We start from the raw sequence: 19165 nt of genomic DNA on the forward strand, positions 1-19165 counted from the left end.
GTATAATACACATCCATTATGCCGAGTAATTTCTATACATGCTTCCTCAAACAAAATTGTGATTAACTCTAACCTACTATAAGTAAAGTCTGAATGTCATTTAATGATGAGAATATTGTGCAGAATGCCTTATGTGTTAAAATGAACTAACCATTACCTATATTTATGAGTGATATAAATAGATTGTTTTATGGTCAAGGGGGAGAAGTGGTCTTAGGTTATTGTTCAGTCGTGCCTTGAAGTACAGTAAACTGAATATTTTACTGACATATCTTTCTGACATTCATTTAAATACCATGCCAACATTTAGAGAATCTACGGACAAGCGATGGAAGCTACAGTGAAAAGTAAACGGATGTTTTCAGTCAAGAAAATTCCTTGAGCATGTTGTACCTTTGCACCTTCTTTTCCTGCAGCACCAGGAAGACCTTGCTCACCAGGAGGTCCAGGAGGGCCAGGATGTCCACGCTCACCTATTGGGCCAGTCTCACCAGTTGGTCCCTAAATTGGATAAGGAAACCTTCATTAGATTGCTTTTTTATGTTTGGCAAAGATAATCCAAATAAATAAACCCAAACTCAAAATAAATATTACTCTCTTTCACAAAAGTTTATCATTCTCATATATTTTCATGATGTCCTACAAAACACTTCATATAAAGCACTGAAAGCAGCACATCTGAGAAGAGTCTAAAAAGATTATGTGTAATCTTGGTTAGAATCTGAGTGTATGAGACAAATAGATAGATAGATTCAAAGAGATGTTTTCTTTGTTTAATACCAGAATTGCTTCAGGATGAGGCCACTCCATGTATTGTTAAAGACTGTGGTTTTTCACTACAGTTTTGTCCCATTCCCTCTTTTTAAATAAGGTGTCGAATGAGTTTAGGAGTAAAAGAGGCTTTGGTACCACATTGGTAGCTGCTCAATGAATCGCCGCTTGATGATAAGCCCAGGTCCCCGAGAACTCAACAACCAAAGTGGTTCTCCTTGGAATTTCCATGGTTGGAGACCTCCCTATTGTTAATCTGCATTCATTTGACAGAGTCTAGAGAATGCAGCAGGCAGATCCTAAAGGCCATGAGTTTGAGCTGGCAGTTCCTCTCAGCCGAAGGCGGTAACAAATAGCTCACTGCCTTAAATTGCTGCAAATGCCAAAGTGAAAAATGTTAGGTCATTTATGCGTCCCCTGCGTGCTGCCGTTTTCTGGTGCTAGAGTTTAATGAGCTTTCAAGTGTAAATAGAGAATGGTGACCAGTTGCTCTCTATCTCCACTTAGAATAAAGCAAAATGAAGGATTTAAGTTAAAGATATATAAAGGAAAAGTTTCCAGATGGTAGGGTTGTTAAGCAGGGGAATGCGTTACTGAAGTTGTTTCTGAAATATCATTCTTTGTTATTTTTCTAAAAATGCAACAGATTCTAACCTTTTGGTCTTGAGTAAAGAACACATCTGCCCCAAATTTGAGTGTACATTCCTAGGTTTAAATTCCTTTAATTATGTATTGCTGAAAGTCCCCAACTTACCATTAATGTGCAAACATGTCTTCTCAAAGGAATTTTTCCTTAAATATCTGACCAGAATTTCAATAGTAAGGAATGCAAAATTGATCCTAATTTAACGGCTATCACCATTGAGACAAAAATGAGCAGTGATTCACACAGTTGTACAAAAAAAGGAGTGAATATCAAGTATTGCAATCAATATTGCTCCTATTAAATCACCTTCTTTGTCCTAACATGAAAATATGGTTACATTTGAAATAGGCAATTGGATTTTCTTTCTTAAAAGGACCAATATAAGAAAAATAATTCAATGACAATGCATGCTCAATAAAACACCTGCTGCTTTTATGCATTAGAGTAGGGAGAAAAAAAGAACACAGGTCCTGAAATATTCAGTTAAGTCCCCAATATTGGAATCTAATTCCATTTCTGTTCATGGATATGTAACATAAAAGGAATCATTCTTGCAGTTAAATTTTTTCACAGAATATTGTTGTCAAGTTGTTTGAAATAGAAAAATAACAATATTTTTGGAGGAAGCTAATTACAGAGGGGCTATTTTTTTCTTAATTAAAATTGATAGTTAAAAGGAGGGCTTCAGCATAAAAAAGGTATGCAAAAAGCATCATGCACACTGTGTTTTCTTTATAACGGAACGAACAGTTAGCATTTTCTGTGGCTCAGGATTAATCTTCTAAATAAAATGATCAACTAATCCAAGAATTCTTCATTTCTGCTTCAATCACACATATTCCTAGAAAGAAGATGCAGTTTCTTGATTCTTTGTGTGTGTGTATTTGGACGTTGGTGTTTGTTTGTGTGTTTGAATTACAAAGTGTTAAGAACTAATAGGCTGAGAGAAGTCTATTTAAACCAATTAATTAAAACACTTATTCAACTGCTCTTGCTCTTTTGCTATAATTTGTTATTAGCAGGGGTAGAATTCCAGCTGTGTAAACTAAATGCGTCCTGTCCATTCAACATGCTTTGCCAGAATCCAAATATTATTTTCTATTCCCATGAATTATTCTCTACAGCTATTTAATATCATAATCAGGATACTGCTTCAATTTTTGAGACTCTTTCTGCTACCTATCTTGAAAAAGCTACTTGTTTTTGCCATTATTTCAGGATACTCAAAGATTAAAAATCGACTATTTTATCACTGATGGAAATCGTTGTTATGAAGACAAAAATCTTAAGAAATATATAATATACTACAAGTACTAAAATTTTAGAAGAAAATTGTTCTCAAAGCTTTACATTATATTTCTAACATATTATACTTCTAAATCTAATTTAAACTAAGAAAACAAGTCATTTTTAATTTGAAATTCTTGGAAAAGATGATGGCCAATCTATTTAACAAAGCATTTTGGTGTTGTAAGCAGATGGTGCTATGGTCAGGCTATTGCGTTAACTGCATTGTGAATTTTCTTACTTATTTTCATCATTTATTTTATTCTTCCCTTTTATTCATTCAGGCAATTGAAAAAGCACTTTAGTTAAGTAATACTTTGCTGAAGTTTACTCGATGTAGGCAAGTTGTGTATATTTAAATACTATCTGAAATATAAAAATATATCATTTTCAATCATAATAAAATGGGAAGGTTTTGCACAACTTAGGAAAGGTGAAAATATAAACAGAAAATTTAATCTTGTTAGAGAAATAAAGTAATGAAATTTACCTGTGGTCCAACAACACCTCCTGGTCCAGGAGGGCCAGTCTTCCCTTGGAATCCCTAAGGGAAGAAAGCATAATCCATAAAAGCTGGGCAGGACACAAAACACAAATTAAAATTCTCTGAGACAATTGAATAACTCACATTTAAAGAAATTCATCTTTTGGCTAAAAATACTTATTTTTAAGTGCTTTTAAATTATTATATTCCAGTTATCCTTAATATTCAAAATTTATCGTCTTCACTATTTCACTCTGTAGTCCAATGATTACTTCCAATAAGTAAAAGAGAAAAGAAAATAAAAGGATGAAGCTGGAACAAAAATGTGTTCTTAACTCTGTTACACCAGGTCAAACAACATAAAGAATTTAAACCTAGCAATGTTTATGGATGAAATAAATGATGATTTAGACACTCTTTGAAACAGGACATTGTTTCTATATAAGGAGATAAATCTACAGTCTGTGATCATAATGCATTTCTATTTCCTGCATTCCAACAATCTCATAAAATAAAATGATATACAAGAATAAATTTATTTAAAAATACTTTGCATGATTAGTAATCATTTCAGCATTTTATCAGTGTTCTTTCTTAAAACCAAAAAGAATATACTTACAAACGTACCTTGCACATAATGCAGTCATTAAAATAAAATCCGCTAGACGTGAGCAGCGTGTGCTCACTAAGCAAAGCCTGTGGGCATATTCTGGTATCTCTATTTCTCTAGATTCGTGGGTTATTCATTCTGCATGACTGTATTATGATTGGCAAATTACTTTCTCATGTAAATTAACTTACTTTTAACAGTTGGAGAAATAGATTCAAAATACCGGGAGGAAAACCTTCCAAAGAACTGAATTAAAGCATATAGTATCTTTAAAAGTTTTATTCGCTATAACATCAGACTGAAAATAATGTTAGAAAGCAAACAGCAGAAACTGGTAGCACCATGTTTGTATTACAACCGTCCAGATAATTATGATTAAATTATTTATAATAAAATTTCATAAGTAAGAAAAGGAAAAGAATCTGTATTTATAGTTATTTAATTGATGTTACAGGGAAAGAAAACAGATTTCTCTTATTTTTTAAGTCCTTTAATTCTTAAGACCATCAGGATTCCACTTGAGCTATCACCCCTAAGAGCAAACGTATCAATGAAATAGAATTTATTTAGCATTTTATAAACAAAATAGTAGCTTGATTGCTTAATTTTAACTTTTCGGCAGCTTACTGGTTTGGAAATTTACACACACACTCATATATACATACATATATAAGCACATATATACATTTGTGTGTATAATATATGTGTGTATGTGTGTGTGTGTATACATATATTTTTTTCTTTTCCACTGAGACCTAACAGCTTGCTGTTTCTCTTACCTATTTGTTCAAAAGATTTAGTTTCATACTGTACCTACTCCTTATATTATCTCAATAATCTCCATGGCCACAATTGTTATCTATATGCTGGTGAATTCCTCTACAGCAAACTATTTCTCAAACTCTAATCTGTGCTGAGTCCTAAAATTCTCTCAGCAGGTGACCACCGGACATTTCCAATCATATCTTATGCTCTCTCCCAACTTAACCATCCTGATGTGGAGCTCACTAAATGAATCCTTTCCTTTGCTTTTCCTCCTGTGTTCTCTCCCTTTATTAGCAGAGTGCCTTCAGATCCCAGGCTTTCCTTCAGCTCACACTCTGTCATTTAATCCTACTGTGTCATCTTAGAGACTCTCTCAAATACAGCTTCTTCTCTCTTGTCTTGTAGACCCGTTTTATTCCAACAGTAATCACCACTTTCCCTGACCAGTTTCTCAAGTCAGGCTCACTCACCTGTCCACTTCAGCCAGAGTCACCATCTCACAAAAACAAATCTAATCAACTCATTGCTGAGCATACATAATGAGCATCCATTACTGAGTCTGTCACTCCAGTTACCTCTTTGCTTTGAAAAGAAGTCCTAAATTCTAGTCATGTTGATTTTCTCACCTTTCCCTGAATAGCCATACACCATATACTTGCACAGCTTATTCACTCTGTCTGGATTACCCTTCTCCCAATTTCTAATCACTAAGTTTGATGTGAAGATGTAAATCCAATTCTGAACTTAAAAAAAATTAAAGTCTTATAAACTTTTTTTTTTAGTGACTGTGAGAGCAAGAAGAGCACACAAAAAATGACTGCAAATTAACTAATGATGAAAATTAAATGATTAAAAATCAATGCTTAATTGAGGAAATTCTGTGAAAAATTCGCAACCCAGTCTTGCACTCATACTTTCCAAGAGGAAAGAGAAAAGCTTGAGTGCTACCACATCTGAGTGGGGGATAGATTTGGGAGGAGCTGGAAGACAGCATTGTCTGTATGTCTGTTCATTCAAAACACTCGTAGTGTTTGCAAGTATCTAATAAATCTCACCCTAGGAATCTTACAAATAAACCACGTACAAGAAAACTTTTATAGTTCAGAATGGAGGATGCTGGTTTAACATTGTCATATAATATGACTACGCCTGACATTTAAATTTAGCATAACAAGTTAAATCATGTTTTTCAAAGTTCTTGCAAACAGAAATAAATCTGACACATGGGTAATTAGAAAAACCTCCTGTAAAACCCAATAAAAATGTAACTTCTATTCTGATCATCTCTAACGGAGTGAGTTAATTTTAGGAGCAATGCAGGATTTGGCACTTGCTGAGACAAATTTGGCTTATTTCGGTATAATAAAAACTATTTCTAATTATTTTTTGTAAAGGCCTAGTGGCCTTACAAAGCTTTGAATTGTAAGACATCAGAATGAACCTGCAATTCAAGGATTTCTGACTGGGGACAAATCTCAAATATAACAGAAGGATTTCTTGTTTAGTATAAGCTAACACATATATAGCAAAATATAGCTGCTCTAGATTCTGACTCTTGTCTAAGCCAATCTTTTGAATCCCAGTCAGCACAGAACAAGGTGAAAAGGAAGGTTCCTGGCTATGGGGTAATTCACCATTGCTCATAAAAGTGGATTTGAAATCAGGAATACAATTTTCCAGGAATAATTCTAGCCTTTGTCGATGAAAAAGTACGAGATGAGAACATCCATCCTAGAATCATTAGTTGGTATGCTGTTTTTCTTCTTTGTTTAAATTCTAATGTTATATATAATACTGGTTACTTTGGATAGACACAGTAGCTCTTGATTAAATAGAAGAAAAAAGGGATTTTTATATTGGTAGTTCATTAGGTATCTCTCCTCAAAAAACAGTTTGGAAATATTCTAGAGTTATCCCCAGGAACTTACAAGACGACTTAGTTAAAAATGATTGACTGCAAGGTTTGAACAAGAATGCATTTGCAAATGCAGATTCTTCTTTAGAGAGTTTATTTTATGCTCCTCATGCAGATGTCATTCCCAGGTGGAAATCCAAACAATTTTACTCTTTGGTCTCAATGAATCATTCTTGATTGTGTTTTTTAAATCCAAGACTTTGAAGTTTACAATCCGACTAAAACTAAGAAATTGTTACACTAAGAATTGTCACTTGATGAGCAAAACAGGAATTGGGTGGCTGCTGATGGATCGTTTCCCCTACACAGAAAATCATCATGTTTTCAGATTTGTTAGCATCTACTTTGATGCAACTCCAAACATGTCTTTGTGCTGGCAGAATGCCCTAAAATGATTTTGAGCTCATAGTCAAAAGTAGTCGGTGTTGTAGTTTCCTTAAGAAATCTGGATGAAATTAATCAATGGTGAGAACCAAGAACTGATTCTGAGGGAACATGCTAATCCATGATGATTTTTGATTAGACTAACAATCCACTGAAATAGCCTGACATATGGTTTTGTAACATGGCAGAATAAATAAACAAACCCACCAGGATCCCTAAACCGGAGTTGAACTGCCAGATTCCCCTCTACCCAAATCATTGTTATACACATAAGTTTGCTCAGACAATTTATTTAATGTTATATTCCTCATAATCTTAAAATAAAATTGTTACATTTTTCCATTTACATTTCCTTACTTGAGGTGAGAGGATGCGTTTGACCTAGTTCCAGATCAATTACGCCTTATGTTTCCAACATCACAAAATATTTTCTCTCTTAGTTCTGAATAGATAGTGTATTATCTCCATGGTTTACTGTCATGTGCTTCCTTTAGAGAGTGGAAAAGTGATAGGGTTGGGTGGAATATATCTGTAAACAAAGACTTCAATGAAAGGGTTAAGGTTGATAACCTTGTGGGGGCTTCCAAAAGATAACGGGATCTTCTCCACCAGCTCATGTCTCAAGTGCTGCCTTGACAATAAAGACAATCGAATGAAGTAATGTCCCATGTCCTCAAGTATATTCATGTAGGTGTTTAGATACAAACAAGGATCTATTTATGCATCTTTTTGAGATATTTTAATAAAAGTTTCAATGGAATTAATTCCTCCATTGTCCCTAACTTGGTAATTGAGCTGTCAATAATAAAGCAGCTTTCTGTGAAATAATGAGGTGCTAAAGATGGAACATTTCAATCAGAATGATGGGGTCACTTACAGTCTCTCCACGTTGCCCAGGGTGTCCAGGCAGGCCATCCTTGCCAGGTGGTCCCTAAAATGACAAATATTAAACACCATACATTATAAATATTTCTTAAATTGTTTCATAGCCTAAATGTAATACATTAGACAATTTTCTTATATTTTCATTAGATATCATATCTTGATGTTCTGTTGATTTTATACCTGATATTATGCGTATCTATCTCTTTAGTACAATTCTTCCATAACTGAGACGAAGAGAAAATTATGTAACTCTATTCTGAACGTTTTACTTTTAAAGTAGCTCATTAGTATCTATCTTTTTAAAAAGCATATTCAAAATGTTAGCTCTTCAGTATTTGAGAAATGAATATTTTCTTCTCTTTTTGGTGATCTTTTCCTAATTCAATTTCCTGTGCATCAAGACTTGGATAACAGAGAAAGATAGTGTCCTCTAGTGGTGGTCTGAGCTTCTAACGGACAAGAATGAAAAGAAACAAACTCATAGACAATGGCACTTTACCTCTCAATTGCTTCAGGTAAAGGAAACAAAGAGCTATGCTCAATTGTAAAAGTCACCAGGATCAAGCCAGTAGATTTTCTTAAACATCCTCTTGGAAGCATAACATTTATTAAGCACTGGAGAGCAAATTTCCTATGCTATCACTGTCTGTAAAGGATGCTGTCTTTATCATGACTGAAGAAATAAATGAAGCAATTAACTAAGTACTTAACTCTGTGAGGTTCCTAAGTCTTAGATAGTTCGTAGAAATAGATTGCTTCTTTAGGCTGCATTATGGATTATTCATCCTACTCAGAAACCACTAAGTATCAAGTTCAAGTTTCAAAACATGTTTAATAGGTATAGGCAGAAATATTCTCACTCTTCTGGATAAATGAAGAGAAATGATCATTCTAACAACATTTTTAATGACAACAGATATACTTCTCACAATATATTATTTATTTAAACAAATATATTTATTTATTTAAACAAATACATTATTTACATAAACCTATTTTCAAATATCAATTCTTTTTATACTGAGTGAGAAGAAGGCTTTATTTCAAAATAAGATCATTTTCACACATAACTTTCCTCCACTGGAGTAAGACTTTTTCTAGCTTGGCTACAACACTTCAGGAGAAAGGCTTTGTGACAGTGCCCAGGACCAGCTCTGCTCCCTGATCTCATCTTTGCTGACACACTGGTTGCCATGAGAATTAGCAGCTCTAGTGGAAGATTGCTATTATGATATTTCATAAGGTCATTGCTTGCTCAATGATTTGCTCATGTTTTCCAGGACCACCTCAGTGATTCTAGTACCATCCTCCCCAAAAGACCAAACCTACAATGCTTTTAACCAAGCCCCCAGAACGTTATTGGACATCATTTAGCCATTTTTTCTTTCAAATCATGTACTACATATCTATGTAGTGGGCACTAAGTGTATAGTGATATAAGATATAACTCTGCCCTCAGTCTAGAGGTGAAACATAAAAATAAGCAGTTAATTGCTGGTAGACTTCATCTAGGTTCAGTATTTCAAAACAGTAAATAAAACTGAATTCTGTGCTTTACCACTATTTTGATGCATATGGGAAGAAACGTGCTGTCAATTAGGGGCAGTAGCAAGTTTTAACTAAAACATAGAGGGTGACAGCTAAAGGATAATAATGGATAATAATTATGAGTTTTCTTTTTCTCACCATACTAAAATGCTTCTCAAAAGATCTGTTCTGCCACCAGCATAAGCTATTTACATCTTTTCTAACAAATCTGTAAATATGAAAGTTAAATATCTCGGAGCCGGCCCCGCGGCCGAGTGGTTAAGTCTGTGAGCTCTGCTTCGGTGGCCCAAGGTTTCGCTAGTTTGGATCCTGGGGGCAAACATGGCACCACTCGTCAGGCCATGCTGAGGCGGTGTCCCACATAGCACAACCAGAGGCACTCACAACTAGAATATACAACTATGTACCGGGGGGCTTTGGGGAGAAGAAGAAAAAAAAAAGATTGGCAACAGATGTTAGCACAGGTGCCAATCTTTTAAAAAAAAAAGTTAAATATCTCAATATATTTGTTGGTGTGAGAAGAATGGATTACACTTTTATTGCAAAATATTATATAACCCTTTAAAAACAGTAATCTCAGATCTAAATGACATCACCCTGGGATGAACGCAACGTAGTTTTCAATGGTTTTCCTAGATATCCTGAGGGAAGAGTGTTAATAGACTACACAAAGAATTCATGTCATCATCATTTTGCTTGACTTAAGTATGTATTCCTAATATTAGTAATTAATACTAATTAATTAAATAATTGTAATGGTTTCTCACTACTATCCAATAAAATAAGGTGGATTAATTAACAAATAATTTCATGGCATTAATTTAAAAATAATAATTATTTTTAATCAAAATAGGCTGCCTCTTTGATGTTGTTGGTGAAGGGCAGTGGCAACATATTCATCTAAGTGAGGATATGTATATACAGCAAGGCAATCTGTGAAAAGACACTTATAAAGAAATGTTAAGGATGTTTTCCCACTTCCCATTGGCACTGAGTTTTAACTTTTCTTCTATAAATAGAATGTAACAGTCATTTTCTAAATCTTAATCACCTCAAACTAAAATTTTTCTTAAATGGGGTAACAATATGCTGACATTGGCATGAGATTAACAGACTCTAAACATGAACATTCCAGGAACTCAACCCCAAAATCCATATGCGCATGTGTGTCTGTCTGAAAAAAAATATATCTATATATATATTTCCTGATTACAATGAAGATGAACCAATTAATTTGCAGGAAGAGGACCTTGGTTTTACCCCTCCATCTGAATGTCTTTCTTCTATATCAAAGAGATGAGGGCATTTCTTTCCTAAACGTTATAAAACTGCATACCGGGGAAATGAAAGGAACTTTTATTTCATGCTCTAATGTTTCACTTGTCGAGAAACAGAGTATAAAAATCATTTTGTTTAGCAGTGAAGGCAATGTTCCTTAACAATGTCGTGTCTCTCCAACTAGACTGCATGCTTCTCAGGTGTAGGTATTTATAATCTCTCTAATACTTATTAGAGACAAAATGCATGCATGATCAATGGTTCAAAACTTACTGGAAGATATGTGAGACAACAAACTAAAAAAGTCTCAGGAAAAAATGGGGCAAATAGCTTTCTTTGACAATAAAATTATATTAGATGAGGGAGACAATTCTTAATAATGTGTACAGCTGTAAATGGTATGATAATGTTGAGGTTATATATATCATTGGTTTTTATGTTGCTGAACAATGATCTATGGGCATGGCTTCAAAATATTTATGAAAAACGTTACATCTGGAATCATTTTTGGAACTGTGTTTTCACTTCTCTGTATGTGAAACTTTGCATTATTTAATATTACATTTGGAACAAAACTGAAATAGAGGGTAAATAATATTATATGCGGGTAGTATCAATATTATCTTATATTTAATACTAGCTTTTTGTATTAATCCTTTTATAATACTATAATACAGATAACAATCTTTTCTTGACATATTTTCAGTAATAGAGCAAAACTGTTAATGTTAGAATAATATTTTAAACAGTGTCTAAAAATTATTGCAAAAAGAGATTGCTTCAATATTTAAAATTTAAATCAATATTTCAAAATAAATAATTCATTTTTTAAAGATGTGAGCTAAAGTTTGAAAGTAATCAGTGAAATAAAGTTATTCAAACTCAATTAAAAATTGGAGAATACATTTACTTATAAATTTAAAAATATAATGTAATCAGATGTAAAATTTATTTGAAATTTTAACTTCTTAACTTAGAATTTTCTAAACTGTTCCTTTATGCAAGCCTATTGTTGGACTATAGTTGTTTAACTATAATTATTTGAAAATAGAAATTTTGGATATGTAATTTTTTAAATATTGGCATATATAAAAAGCCTCACATAACTTCCTTAAACAAGGTGCATTTTGTTGTGGTTTTGTCAAAAGATTCAATTCAAAATCAGTTTAAAATATTCAACCTAAAAATGTATATGAATGTGCCTCTAAATGAAACTATCCAGGATTTGAGTAAAACTGCTAGTAATGACTTACTGGGAATTAGTTACTTATATTAATACAATGAACAAACATTTGGTTCTCAAATCATTGACTGAAAATTTTAATTATTCTTAGTTTCCTGAAGAGTAGATCATACTCAAACTATGTGGCTTTACTTTTGGCTAAAATGTTTTTGAACTTTGCTACTCAAAGTATAGCCCAGGGACCAGCAGTATTGGCATCACCTGGACATTTGTCAGTAATGTCAAGTCTCAATACCAACCCAGGCCTACTGAATCAAAATCTACATTATTAACAAGACATCAACATGATTTGTATGCACATTAAAGTGTGGATAGCATTATCTAGACTGGACTAGAACAGTGGATCACAAACTTTAGCGTGCATCAGAACTACCTGGAGAGTTTGTTAAAACACAGACTGGGCCCCTCTCGTAGAGTTCTGATTAGGTGAGTGCAGTGGGGACAACACTTTGCATCTCTAACAAATCCCAAGCGCTGCTGATGCTCTGGTCCAGGGCGCACTTTGACAACAACTTCCTTAGATAATTGGGTGCTGAAAGTTTGTGTACCCCCCGACCCCTGGCAAAATTTGTATACTGAAGTCCTAACTCTTCTTTTTTGTTTTTTTTAATAATTTGTCCTCAGTGCATCACATCATGGGATTCATGATGTTGAAGTGTCTTTTTTTTCTTTTTTTTTTAAGATTGGCACCTGGGCTAACAACTGTTGCCAGTCTTCTTTTTTTTTTTTTCCCTAAGGATTGGCACCTGGGCTAACAACTGCTGGCAATCCTTTTTTTTTTTTTTTTTTTCTAACTGCTTTATCTCCTCAAACCCCCCCGTACACAGTTGTATATCTTAGTTGCAGGTCCTTCTAGTTGTGGGATGTGGGACGCCACCTCAACGTGGCCTAACAAGCGGTGCCAGGTCCGCGACCAGGATCCAAACCCTGGGCCGCCGCAGCGGAGCACGCAAACTTAACCACTTGGCCACGGAGCCGGCCCCTGAAATCCTAACTCTTAAAGGTGATAAATATTATCAGCAGGTGGGGGTCTTTGGGAGGTGCTTAACTCATGAAGGTGGAACCCTCCACGGAATGGGATTAGTGACTTACAAAAAAGGCTCCAGAGAGCCTCGTAGCCCATTCTGCCACGTGAGGATAGATTGAAAAGTCTGTGACCTGAAAGCGGGCCCTCACCTGACTCTGCTGGCATCCTTATCTAGGACTTCTAGCTTCCAGAACTGTGAGTAATAAATTACTGTTGTTTATAAGCTACCCAGTCTGTGGTTTTTGTTATAGCAGCCAGAATTGACAAGACAGTGGGTAAGTAGATTCTAGTTCTCATAAATAAACTGAAAAGGTTGCCAAAAAAAGAAAAGAAAAGAACTGAGCATTGAGCATGCCCTATATTCCCATGAATATGTAAGTATAAACATAAAGATTTGCAATTAACTTGGTGAACGTATTTGATGAAGATATTCAAAAGAGTGTTGTTCTAAATAAATTTTATAAAAGGGATATGATTCAGGAAGAATTATCATTACATTTTTTAACAAGAATGCCTTATAGAGAAAAAAATGGTAAATACAAATAAATTTTAACGTGATATAAGTAATACCAGAATGTTGGAGGGTGCTTAGGAAGTGATATTTTGATGTAGGATACACTGGATGATGACAGATAAGCAGGAAATTCTGATACACCAAATATTGACGATTCAGTAACAATTTTTAGTGCGATCAATAGTATTCATTGTAGTAGAGGAGTAATTGACAGAATATTTACATTGTTCTAGTCTGATATACTTTGAAACAATATTTAACAAGACATATTTAAATTATATTCAGAAACACTCAATAAACTTCATCCATTACAAATATCTATATTCTTCATTATTAGTTGCAATCTTGCTTCTATAGGAATTTTTATCAATATTTATATCTAAAAATTATTTAAAATATAAGCTATGGCTGTCAAAAATTGGACAACATTGTAAAATGAAGAAAGATAAACTAGGACACTTACAGGAGGGCCTTTTGGTCCAGGGAATCCAACTGGACCCTGAGGTCCTTGAGGGCCCTAAAAATAGAAAGCAGTGGGGAAATTTAAGAATATACCTTAAAAGACAGATCTTTATACTTTGCAGTTTATTTCTAGAGATAAACACTATACAGTATATAGCTTCTTCACCATAATGACAGAACTATGCCAATACAATAAGATAAACTGTGCTGATCTAAAAGCAAAACGGATGATTTTTCACACTATTCCTTACTCAAAACCACACATCATATCAATGATCTTAACTCAAGAACACTGTCAATACTTAGAATTTGTATTAAAAGTGAATACAACATAAAGGTATCAAGAAGTTCCACAGGTTCTTTACTCTTAATATTGCCTGGAAACATCCATAGAAGGAGGATATTTCAATGTCATAGTCCCCAAAAAGACAAATTATTTTAAAAATTGATTCCATGTATGTTCTGGCTCTAGTCCTACAAAACTAAAAGGAAAAACAAGTGACTATCTCAAAAAGACCACAGAGGATGCCTTTAACTAATCTCTATATTTAAAATATATTTATTTTTGAAGACGTCAGTATCTCATTTTACTCATGTATAAACTTCTTTTGTAGATAAGATGAAAAGAACTTTACTGTATAATGATTCTCATTAACATTCAATTGAAATATACATTTATAATATCATTCTTGACTTGATGCTTAATTAACTATATTATTCAACATTCATATTTACATAGCTTTAAAATGCATAAAATAGACCCTATTACAGTGACTATATTGATGGCAGCAAAAGGCTTGGTAAAAAAATCCTTTATATGCCTGGAACATAACAATTATATTTCTAAAAGGAACATATATAAAATGGAAGATAATATAAATAAAAATTTTTTAAGTAATACAGCTGGGGGGAATCTATTTATATTTAAACAAAAAATAAAGTTTACTAATGTTAGTCTTTAATAGAATTTATACTTTTCAACTTATCAATTTAGTCTTCCATAGGGAAATTTCATTGCCATTCTTAAGCCAATGCTAGTTCAGAAATCAGCAAAAATTATTGCTATTACTAACATCTCATTGTAAAATCAAAAAGAAACTTCAAAGTTAGATATGTCATTAAGAAAACAGGTATCGCATGCAATTATGAAAACAATGAGCAAAACTTTTGGAACTTATACATTTTGGTTCTCAAAGTATGAAACTGTCATTCTTAAATATCTATCATAGTAACAAGAAAATTACAAACAAAAATTTGTTTTAAATATAAAATTTTAAAAATAGCATTTCTTTAGGTTATGTAGCAAGCTCTATTTTCCTAATTTCTTAAAATGTAATTTCTTTGCTTCTACTTTTTTTGCTGCTTTTCAAATAAAATTTGATTTCTTTAAGAAGGAAAAATTTTCAAAAATTATTTGTCCAGAGAAAATAAAGAAAAAGTGGGTCTGTCTTTATAAAATTCCACAAAAAAGTGTTGACATGTTCTCTTTGTACTAATCAAAATAGTTTCCAAGTGACCTAGAAAACAAATAAAGACTCAGTATAAAGATAGTGTTGGGACCAAATTAGGGTTGCCAGATAAAATACTGTCTAGTGAAATTTGAATTTTAGGTAAATAAGGAATAATTTTAAAATGTCCCAAATACTGCAGGGACATATTTATGCCACAAATTATTCACTGTTGCTGTAAAATTCAAATTTAATTGGGTGTTTTAGTTCTTCTGTTTGTTTTTATTTTGTACTGTTTTTGCTAAATCAGGTAATCTGAGACCCAACAAAAAGCTGTATTAACAAAGTCTTTAATAATAGGCATCCATGATCTGCAAATCATGAGTATGAGGAATCATATTTAACTTGTAGAAGATCCTAATGGGTATTTGTTTGAAATGTGCAAAATTGGTACTTTCGTTTCTTATCCAATGGTACTACAAAATTCTCTCCCTGAACTTCCCAAGTCTTATACTTTGAAGAAAATATTTTTGTGATGCCACCTCTACCATTCTTCAACCGTCTGCCCAAGACATAACTAAATAGTTTGAGATACTTAAAATTCTTTGCAGGAAATGAGGATCGACTAGGGAGAAAATGTTTCATCAACTACGCGGAACACATTTACTGTGTTCTGTATATTTAAAACGCGTGTAAGTGTTTATTGAAAATGGTTTCCACTTACTTAAATTTATTTTTCAAATTAACTTTTACTTTGAATCTTAAAATATACTTTTTTTAGTCTCTAAGTGTTTTTACAGTTACAAGTAATGATGCTGTTGGGTCCCACTGTTTGTTTCAGAATAAAATTGCAAAGATATATGGTTGATCAGGAAATTTTGGAATGCGTAAGGAAAATATATAAGGAGAGAATAGTTTGCACTTTAAAGACAAAACTGCCTGTTGTGTTATAGTTTTGTTAAATGGTTCTACTGTATTTAATGATTCTGTCAATTTAATTAATTTAACTGTATATTCTTCTTAAGATGACTTTGACCATAAAATATTTCAAATGTATTATTTATGAACTCAAAATGTACGGGATGGAATTAATTTGAGAAAAGTTCATTAAGAGTGAGAAATATTTAGTAGAAAGTTTAATTCAATTAAATCTGAAACAAAGCTTTGAAATAACTTTGTTTATTCTTATCTACTGACATTTCTGTCACAAATAGAAACTATTCCAAAAAAAAATTACTTTTTCTCAATTTTAAGTTGTAGGTCATAGGGCGCTTCTGTCTTTCTCTTTGTGAAACATCTATTCTAAATTTCAAATAATAATATACAAAAATATATTAATACGACTGCATAATACTGAAAATTATTATAGAAGATAAAATTTGAATCTAATTTCTTTGACAGTAATACAGATTTAATGTTTAAAATCCTTGCGAGAGGATAGCTTTCCAAAAACCTGGCAACAGCAATGCTATATTTTGCCAAAAGAAAAAAAAACAGCAAATAAAGGGCATGCTTACTCATGTGTATTTAGCTTTATTTTATATCAATTGAAAATCAATTCACTAAATAGTTTTTTATTTACTGGAACAGATGTTTTATCTTGATTTGAACGTATATCGATTGTGATTTAACGGTTCCTGGTCGCTTGCATTTACCAGCATAACGCTGCCGCCAGCTCCACGAACAAAATGAGGGTCAGTATGAAAAACAAGAGTGGAGGAGAGGGCATAGGTGTTATATGGATATTTAAAAGAAAAAAGTCATTTTGGCCTGATTTTAAGAGTGACTTCATAGGCCAATTACACACATTATTGCTCTCACTTCTATAACAAAATTAGCAGCACGTAAATGATTAAGCTTTTTTTTTAGAGGAATAAAGGAAAGAATAGGAATTTTAAACTCTGAAGAGATTTTGTGGATGACTATGTACATGTATTTGCAGATACATGTACCTTTCCCCAGAAATTTAAACATTTGCAAAATATAATATTTATTTCATATTATATGACTGTATCATACTTACTCTTTCACCAGGAGGGCCAGGAGGGCCATCACCGCCTGAAGTGCCCTAGCAACAACATAAAAAAAACAAAAAAGAAAAATCAGTTCTGATTCCTTCTCATAGCATCCATCCACTGGAAGAGGAACTTACAGCGAAGCCTGAATGAAACAGGTGGCACTAATACCTTTGGACCAGGTTTCCCAGTGGGACCTCTTGCACCTCTTGAACCTCGAGGACCCTGCATATGAAAGCAAAAGACAAAACTGATCTAGGGCCAAGCAAACCCAAAGACACAGCACTGATTTTTATTGCTGAGAAAAATTATCCTGAAAAATTAAATCCAAAATGAAAATCATTATTTTAAACCAAGGCACCCACCGTTGGACCACGCTGACCCCGAGGGCCTGGTTTGCCAGCTACGCCCTGCCAAAGACAGTTCAAACAGTTTCACTATGCAGCATTTCACTGTAAATTGTGAGTCTAGTGCTGAGAAACAGGTACTTATGCAGAACATTTATATCACACAATATACTTATATATCATACCCGTGCACCTTTCTCTCCATTGGCACCTGGAAACCCAGGAAATCCAGTGGAACCCTACAAAAATTAAAATAATAAACAATGAGCATGGTAATTAACATTTTTAGCCACAAGCTGTAAGTGATTATAACACAGTGACTCAAAAGTATCATTTTAAAATACCATACAACCTCCATTCATACATTTGAAAATGAACTTACAGTGACATGTGAAATCCTGGAAGCATTGAAAGCATGAATTGATAAAACATATTTTAGTTTCTAACTTTAAGTAAAATAATTAATCAAATATCATTTCTCATATTAGAAAATAGCAATTAAAGAGCATTGTATATAAAAGAATTTTTTTGACTTATAATTCTACATACTTGATTCAACTCTGAAGAAAAATCATAATTTTCACAGGCATGAAAAATCAAATATTAAAATAGGAATTGTATAAAATGTTTTTCCTGAATGAACATTACTGTATTTGTATACCTATCACTTTTCAGATGAATATTTTTATATCTTTAGAGCTCGATAAATCACAAAGACTAAAAATCTTCCTCTGTCTTTTCTGTTTGATGTTTGAATGTGGTTAGATCCAGCTGAGAGTCTAATTCAGACAGTCTGGCATTAAAATCCTGTTTTTGAAATTCCAAAGACAAATTCAAGGCTTCTGCTTGTCATTCATTCAGGAAAGTAATTTGGGGACGTTACTTGTCCTCTTTGAGCGTATTTTTTTCTTCTGCAAAATGAAGCAATCACATCGTATAGGTACTTGGAGATTTGTGAGAGGTTGGAATAAAGGAAGGCAAGGCATAAAAGTGATGATAGATAACAACAAATAATGAGTGTTTAAATACGTAATAAGCAGAGTAAAAGCATTATGTAATTTTGTCCACAAATGGCCACATTTTACAGATGGAATACAATATAGTCTTCAATAACCAAATCCCCCTATTTCACCTTGGGCATATCTCCAGATTTTCATCTGCTCAGAGATGCCTTTGAACATGACTTTGATTGGTTTGCTTCATCACTATATATCATGAAATCCTTGCTTTTCGATCTGCTAACTGTGAGACCCTGGGAGGGGAAGGAGGACTTCCAAATACTCACTTTTCCCATTTAGACCATTGTATGGATTAAATGCAGTGAAGTGTAAAGTGTCTAGCAATGAGTAGTAGACATTCAAATTTTACACACTTCTCCATGATTTAAGGGAGATATAACAAAGCCTTCATTGACTCACCTACATCCTTGGTTTTTTATCCAGTCATTTGAAATGAAATACACCTAAAGTAATCTATCTCGAAGTGATCAATGGCTCCTCTGTAACAGAATGTTCGGGAGTGATTGCCAAAAATATG

At 33.3% G+C, this 19165-nt stretch overlaps 1 protein-coding gene across 7 annotated transcripts in view; it reads right to left on the reverse strand.

Annotated features, from left to right (window-relative positions):
• COL11A1 (collagen type XI alpha 1 chain) overlaps nucleotides 1-19165 on the reverse strand; it is a 195560-nt gene that overhangs the window by 69591 nt on the left and 106804 nt on the right. For all 7 annotated transcript variants that reach the window (XM_070486935.1, XM_070486936.1, XM_014865260.3 and 4 more), the window contains 8 exons: nucleotides 17815-17868; nucleotides 17648-17692; nucleotides 17454-17507; nucleotides 17291-17335; nucleotides 13821-13874; nucleotides 7740-7793; nucleotides 3195-3248; nucleotides 394-501 (listed from right to left, as the gene is read on the reverse strand). In XM_070486935.1, coding sequence (XP_070343036.1) covers nucleotides 394-501; nucleotides 3195-3248; nucleotides 7740-7793; nucleotides 13821-13874; nucleotides 17291-17335; nucleotides 17454-17507; nucleotides 17648-17692; nucleotides 17815-17868 — 468 coding nt within the window. The remainder of the gene's footprint in view (nucleotides 1-393; nucleotides 502-3194; nucleotides 3249-7739; nucleotides 7794-13820; nucleotides 13875-17290; nucleotides 17336-17453; nucleotides 17508-17647; nucleotides 17693-17814; nucleotides 17869-19165) is intronic.

The sequence above is a fragment of the Equus asinus genome, chromosome 16, assembly GCF_041296235.1.
Source record: "Equus asinus isolate D_3611 breed Donkey chromosome 16, EquAss-T2T_v2, whole genome shotgun sequence".
NCBI lineage: Eukaryota > Metazoa > Chordata > Mammalia > Perissodactyla > Equidae > Equus > Equus asinus.